Raw genomic sequence first — 11,633 nt, 5'->3', positions numbered from 1 at the left:
ACTCTCCAAAAAGAGTTAAATTAACACTCTCTGGTGTGGACCCATATAGACACTTTAATAGTGTTGAAATCAAATCCGACAGTGTTAATTTGGACATGCTGGATTTGCTGTGTAAACAAGCACCGAGTGCGCAACGACATAATGGGAAATTCACAGAGAAACTCGCGGATTCTTCCACTGACTGCTGCGGCACACCTGCACCAGAGCACACCTCCGCCTACCCCACTCCTGCTTTAGAGGTGAAAATAGAGCAACAGGACTGCTGAGTCTTTGACTTTATTTAATTTCTGCTGTGTTTTACTTGCATCTATTTGAAAGAGTGAGTGTAAACACAAAAAAATATTTTATTTTATGTGCTGGAATGTGTAGAAAATAGGCTTAAATGTTAAACTAATTTCTTCAAGTCAGAGAATGGTGCATATAATTTAATTTTTGCTTGATGCGTAAAGTTTAAAGATTAAAACTGATAAAACAAGTTAAAAAGAGACTTTTCCATTTTGTATGATGGATTATGCAGAAAAAGTAGAATTGGGCTGAATGATCTATCGCTTTATCACCTATTCAGGTTGTAAATCGTGTTTTTTAAAAAGTAACTAAGTAACTAAGTAATTAATTACTTTTGAAATAAGTAATCAGTAAAGTAACGGGATTACTTTTTTGGGGAAGTAATCAGAAATTAGTTAATGATTACTTTTTTCAAGTAACTTGACCAACACTGCCTGCCACAGGACTCACAGTCTCACTTTGATTGGGTCATTGCAACAAACCTGATTTGTTTTGCCAGTGTTTGTTCTGTAGATTTACTGGTGTGCTTGGTATCTGCTATATCACCAAATGTTGAACATTCTTTAGCTGTTAGATAGATTGCCTTGCAATTAGCCTTTAGCTCTAGACTCCGGGCCCTGTGGTTGCAAAACAAGCTAAAATCGTTACCAGAAGTTTGGTTGTTTGTTCATTTGCAACTTTGCAATTCCTAAGCTGTCATGTTCTTTTTTTTGAGAAGAGTCTTTCCCCTGGCAACCATGCCAAACGAGGCATATCTGTTCAGTTTTTTTCTAACTGTTTTGGCATGCTGAGAAATAGCTCCCGGTTTATTCGCAGCTTCTTTGAGGATTCCACGTTATGACATTAGTGATGAATTTGCAGGGAAGACTGTGGCATTATGTGACCTCACGTTAACCTGTTATGTTAACACACATGCTCCAGACCACCAAACTGCCAAAACTATTGTTTATACAGAGATGCTCACACTTGCTGATGATCGGTTAATCGTGTGCATTTGATTAGCAGCATCTGCTTACCCCCTTGATTCCTATGGAAGCTTTAAGGGTGTACTTAGTATTTCACAGGACTATATAGAGTTACTTTCCTGGTTTTATAGTGTCAACCAGAAAAGTAATGTTATCTCAATATCATAATAAAAGTTCAATGAAGAGAAACATAATTTATTGAGATACAGAATTCAGTTATTCTATGTGGTGATGAGACTCAGATGACCCATCATAACAACAGAGTCCCGGCTATGATAGGATTTAGTCCAGGACCCCTTGGAGTTTAGACGCTGGTGGTGGTGCAGGTGAAGATGGAGGTTTGTATAGAGTTTTGAGTGACTACGGTGAGGCGGAGATGGGCTGAACAAATTAGAGCCTGAATGGCAGAATGACAAATGAGCAGTGATATTTACAGCACACAGAATGGAGGCTAACTGGCTTACAGAAACCAGACAAGAAAATGACTGGACTAGAGCAATGATGTCGGCATTGAGTTTGACAGTGTGGGAAAGTGGATGTAAGAACTAGACTAGCCGCTGATGTATCCATCTTTCCAGCAAAAGTCTTTGCAACAATGCAAATGACTACCTTGTAACAGCTTTCAGACACAATGTTTAAAGAGTGTTTGGAAAGATTTTAGTTTTTATGTTTATTGTTAGACTCTGCTGGTAGATGATTGTAAAAGATGTCACTTTTATATAACCATAACATGAACTGGTCCATGGTACTCCAACTCAGAGGTCCATTCATGTATGCATGTAGCTGCACGAAGGAAGTTAGCTGTGAATGAAAGCTTTCAGGTCACAGGTCTTTATCTGTATCATTCCCCCCCTTCTCAGTGGTACAAAATAAACCATACAGTGAATATATTGTGCAATAGGACACAAAGTAAAAGCCAATTTCATAAATGTAAAATGTATGAAATTGGTCTAAATGAGTAATCAGTGAAAATATGTCAGATGTCACACATGTTATTCTAGAAGTGTGCTCTTAAAACTGTGGCGTGGGCTGTATGCTGGGCGGCAGCCTGCAGCTCTGTTTTGAATGGGACCCTATAAATATAAACTACTGCTTATGTACCCAACCCAAAACAACACGTAACAACACCTTAACTTAGAAAACTCTAAACTTAATTAGTAATGAGAAACATGGTGAGTCAGTAGACTCCAAAATTTCCAACTTTTATAACTATGGTACAAAGATATGTTTGTTTTGATTTAGCTTGAGACAACCAGGAGTTAAACTGTGCTGGAGGCAGCCGTAGTGGAGCTCTGCTTGTTGATACCTTTAGATATTATCTCTCACGTATGCAGTAGAACACTGCCTTCCTTTTTTCTGTCCATCCACCCATTTCCATTTTCTTAACCACTTATCCAATTCAGGATCACTGGGGGGCTGGAGCCTATCCCAGGAGTCACAGGGCGAGAGCAGGGTACATTATACAGGGCACTGGTAACTTTAGTAATTTTTTATCCATACAAATTACACATACTAAGAAGAATTTGCTTTCACTGAAGAATCATATTTTATGGTACATGCTTACATCTGGGTGTGGCCTTGTATATGTTTTGTTAAGTTCGTGTAGGCTAACCTTTTCCATTAAATTAGTGAAAATATTGCTTCATCTTATCATCAAAAGGCACAGAGTGTACTAAAATGAAATGTATCCAAAAGTAAGAATCTTAGATTTTATTTATCTTAATTAAAATAAATATAATTAATGAGCAATGTTGTTACTCTGGACAATTCACATTAATATAACACAAATGAAACTAGTATCTACAAAAGAAACAGCCTATAAGGTTAAAGCCAGTGGCCAAATGTTACAGCATACACAGGCCATATTTCATCAAAATCCAGGCCTAACACATAATTTTCTTTTCCCACTTTATACCTTTTTCCTGGGGCATCAATCATTTTTAATCAAAGATGTCTACATTTTGTTTTTGTTTGTAATTTCATGAGTTGGGCGCACCATTAGAGTGCAAGTTTCCCATGTTTCATGTTAAATGGAACACTTATAAAATGGTCTTTGTGTGAAGGGTTTGCTGCATGGCATCCAAAAAAACGCCTAAAATAAAAATGTCCCTCTGAAACAAGCATGTGAAAGTTTAAAGTCTCACCACTTGTGTTTTCTATTATATTGATTAAGCATGCCCTAAAATCTGCTTTAAAGCATTGGCTACATGTTGATAAGATAGCTTGTTATTAAAAAATATTTATTATTTAAAGCACACAAATGTCACTTTCTATTTTATTTTCTTGTGCCACAGGATTTAAAAAAAAAAACTTTTTTAAACTCAGTAATAAATGAACTCTAATTTTTTTTTTCATCTTGTCAAACATGCTCTCACTCCCCGTGAACACACTGGCCTTTGGGGACATGACAGAATTGATGGCTTACCTCCTTAGTGCTTGCGTGTGTGTACGTATGTGTGTGAATTGTGCTCCTTTGAAGTTCTGAAGTCCACCCATCTCTCTATGGCTCTATATTGTGCTCAACAGCTCCATTTATCCCACCTTAATCCCCTGACTTAAACTTGCATAAATCATGCTGAGTTGTTTCTAAACCTGGGCAAGCTGGAAAACAGTGTCTCTGTTTCGTTCTGGTTCAGCTCTCATTGTGAGTTTAAGGGCTTCTGGATATTTAGCCGACCATGCTAATGATTACTGGACAAGTACAAAAAATGTCTTTTTATGTGGCAACTGCGTTTTTTCTCCTACACATTTTAGCAAACCTGAATTAGGCAAATGTGCCTTAAGACAGAGAAAACATAAGATATGAAAGCATAATTAATGGTATTTTTTCTGTTTATACATTAGAAATATACAGTTAGCTTGTAGCGTAGGAAAAAGAAAAGGCTTTAGAAGAAAATAGGGCTCATGGGATCAAAAAGACTTCTTCTAAGACTAAACTCACAAAGTTCACACTCACAAATCGTTTAACTGTTTTACTCTAGCAGATCATATGCAAACATTGTAGAAGTCCCTTCTCTGGCCTTTTTCTATGGCTGGGACATAATGTGACATTGTTTTAACCAGCATTCAGTCCAAGTCTCTGGGCAGCATCACGACACCCATAGTGCATCTAAGCTAACCTCTCTCTATCGATGGCTCTAGGCCAGATTAAAGTGCTGGGGCTCATTGTTTACACAGCTCTGTGGTGCCATGGCTGAGCAGGCACAAACAATGGACCCCTGCTCCCTTTTGTCAGAGTGAGAGGAAGAATGGAGACCTCTTGACATGGCAACCTGAAGCCTCAATGCCCCTACTTCACCTAGCTGAGAGGGTCACAACGAGAATGAGAGGGGAAAAAAGGAGAAGAGGGGAAGTTGGAGATAAGAAAGAAGGAGAGCAGAGAGAAGAAAATGGAAAGGGAAGAAAAGAGATATAATATGGAGGGTAGAAGATTAATTAAGAATGGAGGAAGAAAGCTCGAAGTAAAGGACGTGGAAGAGGAATGGGAAAAGGAGAGGCAATGACAAATGGATAGGAGATGCAGAGAAAAGCAACACAAAACTTACTTATGTATGAATCATAAGTTTTGTAATGATGACAGAAGCATATATATAAATGTATGCGTAATATTTTGATTGGTGATATCAGGCTTGCTTTTTGTTTTACTCTTAAGTTAAACGAGAAAGAAAACTAACAGAGCTGGTGCTGTCCTGACAATGTTCCGCTTATTTTAGTTTGAGATAGCTCATCATCTCCTTTCAGAAAAGCAAACTTATCATTTTCTACTTATTGGTTGCAGGTCACTTTCTGGGTAACAACACAGTTATTGATGTGCTTCGTCGCCAGGGATATGAGGTGGAGCACACACCTGCTGGGCAACCCATAAACCGGTGAGTTTGCTTCAGTCTAATCATCATCATAATGCTGCTTGTTTAACGGGACTGGACCGTAAGACATCCACGGCTTTTAGATGCAGTTTCTCATATACTATATGGTGTTTTCGGTAACATCTCCCCGCCTGTGTGCTTTTTGCAAGTCTTCTCTTGTTTCAGCTTAGATTGTACTGGAAGATAAGTGTCACAAATTCCCCGCTGGCCACCAATGAAGTGGTGTTGAAAAGGCCAACTTAAGTAGGGTTCTCACCTCCTGCTGTGAAGCATGTAGTGCAGTCTACCTTGGCACACTGAGGGTGGTAATCTCGCTTTAAATCTGTGTTCTTGTTCCTGTGTCTGAGTGAATGAATAGGTAATTCTACTTTCTCACACACAGCCCCCGTGTTTGATACGGTATTATGAGCCTGAGATGAACCCACATCTTGCCTGTTCATAGACTACCTTGATGTTGTCTTGAGAGAACAGACAGCCTTCATTATATCCATGTATAACAATTTATTATTCGACTTCTCATTAGTATATCTGACATCACAGTTGTTCAGGTCTAAGTGCATTTACTCTCTTTGTTACCAGTATTGGTTTATTCATGGTGATTAACGTGTCTTGAAAGGAAAACTAGTGTCAAATAGTATCAAAAAGAAGAGTTTAGGTTTTTCTCTCATGCTTCCCAACTTGTAATTTGTTCTTCCACAAAAAGAAGCTATGTTAACTATTAGACTGTAGTTAGTTTTTTGTCCTTCCATTGCATCCTGAATGGAGAAAGAATGGAGACCTGTTTATAATAATATATAATATTAATAATTAATAATACTTTTTTCTCGACTTCGCTCTGCTCTTGATTTGAAAGTGTATTTCTCCTGCTTGTTTCACTGCCATTTACTTATTATGATCAAATATTCACTTTAAACTGTCATGTTAATATTTTATTGTCAGGCTCTTTAACAGGACTATCAGGTGGAATAAACTCCTGGCCTGCATAAAAACACTCTAACCTGCTTTCAGCACTTTGCTACTTTTGCTCAGCATTTTCTCTGCACTTGTAGACTCTCCCACGAGACTATAATGCCATGTTTCAGTGACCTCACAGGAAAATGTGATATTTATTTTGCCTGTAACAGCAAAACAGACCTTGTCCTTACATTCTTTGGTGTCCATGGCAATATCCTTGGACAAGGCACAGAGGCTGTAAGATGTGCTCAGTTTGTTTCATCTGCATCTTCTTTGGTGCATTATGAAAGTTCCATTTATGGCAAAGCCCTCCAGACAATCATATGCAGGGTGAAATGTGGGCAGGCTGCAGTGTGAAGTGTGAAACCAACACTGGCTTCATCGCCAGTATAGTCCAGCATCACCTTCGTATCCATGATCATTGTTAATTGGAGCTCATATAGTTCACCACACTTGATGAGTTCTTCAACAGTGATCTCTTTTTGTCTCACGTGATTTGATTCAAACAGCCCCAAAAATGTGTTTTCAGCATAAAGATTTCAAGTTTTTGCTTTTGCTTAGGACAGGCAAACATCATCTTATAATCTTCATATGGTTCCTTGCCTTGTATCCCCAGTTTTCTGCTTCTGATCACCTAGGCAGGGTAACTACTCTTCTTCTTTTGCAGACAGGCTTGGCACCATCGTTGGCAGGATTAAAGATGATTAAAGACTAAAGTTGATGATTTTATTATAAAAGTGACATGCAACGAACCCCTTTTCTCTTTCTTTCTAAAGCATCTTACCCTACTGTAATGTGCATCCTCTAGGCGATCATCATCTGGACCCGTCTCACCAGAGCTGGAGGACCATTACGATGAGTCGCCTCAGCTGGAACCTTTCTTGCACGAGCTTCCTCACAAAGAGGAGGGTCAGGGGCATACTCTGGAGGAGGATCTGTTACCCCACATGCTTCTGCCACCAGATAGCCTGGAGGTTCTGGAGAAATCTGAGAGAAAAATGCTAAAGAAAAAGAGGAGGAATAAGCAGAAGAAACAGCGGCACAGGCATTTTAATGACCTCTGGGTTCGGATAGAGGAGAGGTAAGATGAAAGAAAGAGGGGTAAAGAGGTGAAGGTCTTTCTTCTCTATATATGGGTTATCAATGACTAGAGATGAAAGGCCACAGGTGAAATGAGAGTATGATAGCAAGAGCTCAGAAACAAGCCAGAGAGGATGTAAGGGGAAATGTGTAACTCACACTTGTATATAGAATAAAACTGACACTTCCTGGTGCAGTGCTGCAGGCTCAAACAGCCACCATATCACATCACCATGCACTTCATGCAGTTTGCATAAACTTCAGCACATACACATGTGTGCCCTGCAGTGGTATATGAGTCCTGACTAGTTCCAAGCTAGTGTAGGTGTCTTGGTTATGAAAAGAGCGACCTGGGAATTCCTGCTAAGTATCGGGATTTGGTCTCACAGTAGCTCCAGGCAGGAACTCACAGGACAACACGATAAGATCACCTTTCAGACAAAGAAGAATCTTTTGCACAAGGTGTGGTCTGCCATGTGGAAACATCCCTGCATTTTTTGCAATGGCAAAACACAGTTTTGTCATTGGGTTGGAAGTAGTAACGCTAATATGAACTTCAACACATAAACTTAGTCCTAATCTATTCAGTCACACCTTTGGGGAATTTAAATTTTCCATGGCCTTGCCCAAATTTGGGTTGCAAGAGAAAAGACAAAAGGACAACATGTGATCTTGACACAAAACAGAGAAATTTTTATCTTAATTGAAACAGAGAATGGGTGAACAGCTAACATTAGCGTTATTCAGATGTAGATCTGGACTTAAGAAGTTGTTGCAGGCAGCAGTTTGTAAAACTGAACTTGTGCTACCAGTATTTATTATTTCAATATGCAGTATGCACTAGTCCAAATTAGTGATGGAAAGAAAAAGCTAAACAAATAGTGTCACTTCTTCATGTGAACAGAGGAGGTTTGTGAACATTTGTGTACATTATTTCTGCAGAAGTGTTTTCTCTAAATCCGCAAGATCCTGTATTTTGAGCAGAAATGAAACGGACTCTTTGTGCATGGACGTTACAATGTTATGCACGTTCTTGTATATTTTAATGTCTAAAAAGGTGGCTGAGTAAGAGAAAGTAAGGCAATTTGAGAAAAAGAAGCAACTCCAGTCTCACAGTTCTCTGTTGTGTGGCCATGGTATGTCACACCTGGTTTCTTTGCGCCTCTTAAGGCCTTTTCACACAAACTAAAGTTAATTTCTCTAAAACTATGCCCCTTGAGTATTTGGCTGAATGCAAATAAGTATGAAGAGTAATGTAAATTTGGGGCAAAGTGGCATTATGTTAGGAGTGTTTCTTTTTAATAAAAATGGAAATGCTATGATGTCTGTGTGGTTTTGACCACCTCAAAGCAGTCATTGCCTCACAGACACTTCAGTCTGTGTAATTTGGGGATGAAGGAAGACTAACAAAGGGCATAATAGCGTTCAGGTTTATTGGCAGTTGGTCATGTGAGGATCAGTGATTTGAGCACCCAGAAATTCTGTCAGAGAACTTTTTCTTTGTGGCTTTCATCATCATTAATGTTTCCATTGTTGACTTTCTGCAGTCTGCATATTTTCTCTGGCAATTTTTGACAATGTGTGGATGGGGAGAGAGGCTGGTTTTCCTGCTGATCCTGCCACAATTTCCCCTACAGTACCAAAGAATTGTACAGTGCAGAAACAAAACAAAATGCTTTTTGTTTAAAAAAAAAAGAAAAAGTAAAAGTCTGGAATTAATAAGACCCTACCCAGTCTGTAGTGACTCTAAATTGCAAAATGGGAGCCAGTGCCTGTAGAAAAATTATGGTGTAGTTTACTAATTGCAGCATACAGAGTTTTAAAGCCTCTGAAATTAAGATCTGATGTTGTTTTGTTTTTCCTGTAATAAAAAGAGTGAAAAAAAATCAATGAATGTAAGCAAACGTTAATGTCACAGCAGTGAAGATGGGTTCATTGTGAAAGCCATCATTCAGTTAACCCTTTAAAGGCTAAACCATGATGTAGTTGACAGAAATTAAATTATTTTGCATTAATGAGTGTTAATTTGTGTCAGTGTGCAATGCGCAGCATCATTGTGCAACCAATTTTTTTTCAGTTGGGGAGCGCCTGGGGGGGGGAGTATTACCCACACTAATACTCATTCCCTTTGCCCACAAACCAGTGAAAGAAATGCAAATAAAGAATGAATGCAGGATCCTCGTTAATTATACCAATTAAAATCATTCTGTTTTGTGTTCAGCATTTAGGACCCATCATTCAATTGAGAAATATTATAAATCTTCATTATTAAATCCATGTTTTTGCCTCTTTTCTCTCTACAGCTCTGTGGTGCAGTCCCCGCCTCCCCCAATGGTTCGCATCATCAATGGTTACATCACAGTGCAGCCGCCTGACAGAATCCAAAGCCAGTACAACTATCATCGTGTTCCTTCAGCAGCACCAGTGCCTTCGATCTTCTCGTTGTCTTTACTGAGCTTTCACCTCACACTACCTATAGTGATCTCACAGATATGGACTGTGGCCCTCTAGTAAAATGGTTATAAGGACTCTAAATAAAACTGGTACACGTACGCGGTTTCAAATATACTGCTCTTAAAAAAAAGTCTGGTCTAGCTGTTCACTCCATGGATGTTTGGGCACAGAAAGTTTGCTACGTTGGAAGTGAACTGGAAAGGCGTGGCAGTAGGGCTCATCTCTTTACAGATTGGGCTTTGATGTGCATGCGAGTTCATATAACTTGAAACATAAAGGTCTGAGTTTCACTTAATTTACACAGAGTGAGCACAGAGTATGCAGTAGGGAGAACAAGAAGCTCAAACTGAGGTAGTGTTATCACTAATTACACAACTCATCAGTGCCTTATGGGTTACACAGTTATAGTAGACAGCTATTAGTTGCTCTGAAAATTTGAGAAATCACTTAAGTAATTTTTCAGCTTAAATATTTTCTCCAACAGCAACTGGGACCACATGTCCTTTGAGTATCTCTGTGAGAGTACGTGGGCGTGGGACAAACAACGTCTATCGGCTCTTAAACCCACTGGGCTTCCAAACACAAGTGCTCAGACTTTAATTTATTCTTCTATTTTAGAAGAATCTGATTTGATTACATAAAAACCTGCTGCGGGGAGAAAATTGTACATACGCCTTTTGAATATTATAGAAGTATTTTAGAATTATTAAAAAAATTAAGATTATCAGAAGCATTGTTGTTTATATGGAAAAGTATAAATAGATATGCAGTATATTTTCGAAACAAAATCAGGAACTAACCACCATAGCCCCATGTCATGTGTCTCACTGAAATTACATTTTTGAAAGGGACAGGTGATTGTATTGTACTTTATTAGTGTTATCGACTGCTTTGATGTATATGTTTGCTGAAAGAATTTATGTGGATGTGTCTGGGCGTGTGTGCGCGCGTGTGTTTTACATAGCATTCATTCATTTTTTATTTATTTAAAACTGTAGTGTTGCTGTTAGCCATGTGAAACATTCCCTGTGGCTTTTGTTTTTATATATTTCATCTCACCATGATGCCAAAATGACTTGTTTTTCAAATGTTCTTTCAGTGTAATTTCAAATGCATATCATGGCAATAATAATTAAACTGACTACATGAGCAGACCGCGTAGTGCTTTACGACCTTCACATTTCATTTATGGCACGAGATAGCAACAATAAAATATTTATCTGGATGTAAAATTGGTCTTCGATGCTCGTTCTTCGCTGTGAAGCAAATCAGTGGAAAGTCAGGGGAGAGAAATTTTTACAGCAAAATAACCAGTGTTATATTAAGTATAGATCAAATTATTTTATGTACCTTAAAGGTGTTACTCATCACAACGAACAAACGAACAGCTTCCCAACACTTAAAACTTTTTGGATTCCTTCAAAAATCTTTTTATTTAATGGTCAACAGGTTTACGCTCCAGTCCCATTATCATGTGTACAGTGAGGCAAAAAAGTATTTAGTCAGCCACCGATTGTGCAAGTTCCCCCACTTAAAATGATGACAGAGGTCAGTAATTTGCACCAGAGGTACACTTCAACTGTGAGAGACAGAATGTGAAAAAAAAATCCATGAATTCACATGGTAGGATTTGTAAAGAATTTATTCGTAAATCAGGGTGGAAAATAAGTATTTGGTCACCTCAAACAAGGAAAATCTCTGGCTCTCACAGACCTGTAACGTCTTCTGTAAGAAGCTTTTCTGTCCCCCACTCGTTACCTGTATGAATGGCACCTGTTTGAACTCATCACCTGTATAAAAGACACCTGTCCACAGCCTCAAACAGTCAGACTCCAAACTCCGCCATGGCCAAGACCAAAGAGCTTTCGAAGGACACCAGGAAAAGTATTGTAGACCTGCACCAGACTGGGAAGAGTGAATCTACAATAGGCAAGCAGCTTGGTGTGGAAAAATCAACTGTGGGAGCAATCATCAGAAAATGGAAGACATACAAGACCACTGATAATCTCCCTCGATCTGGGGCTCCACG

General features: G+C 38.8%; 1 protein-coding gene across 1 annotated transcript in view; it reads left to right on the top strand.

Annotated features, from left to right (window-relative positions):
- Nucleotides 1-11,173, top strand: part of trabd2a (TraB domain containing 2A) — a 57,429-nt gene extending 46,256 nt beyond the window's left edge. Inside the window, exons 5-7 of the mRNA XM_005939471.2 lie at nucleotides 5,029-5,119; nucleotides 6,879-7,151; nucleotides 9,454-11,173. Of these exons, the coding sequence (XP_005939533.1) occupies nucleotides 5,029-5,119; nucleotides 6,879-7,151; nucleotides 9,454-9,661 (572 nt within the window). The 3' untranslated portion in view covers nucleotides 9,662-11,173. The remainder of the gene's footprint in view (nucleotides 1-5,028; nucleotides 5,120-6,878; nucleotides 7,152-9,453) is intronic.
- Nucleotides 11,174-11,633: the final 460 nt, after the last annotated feature.

The sequence above is a fragment of the Haplochromis burtoni genome, unplaced genomic scaffold (assembly GCF_018398535.1).
Source record: "Haplochromis burtoni strain Fernald_Lab_line unplaced genomic scaffold, NCSU_Asbu1 Contig_118, whole genome shotgun sequence".
In the NCBI taxonomy this organism is placed as follows: Eukaryota; Metazoa; Chordata; class Actinopteri; order Cichliformes; family Cichlidae; genus Haplochromis; species Haplochromis burtoni.
This window is presented reverse-complemented; position numbering and strand designations above follow the sequence as displayed.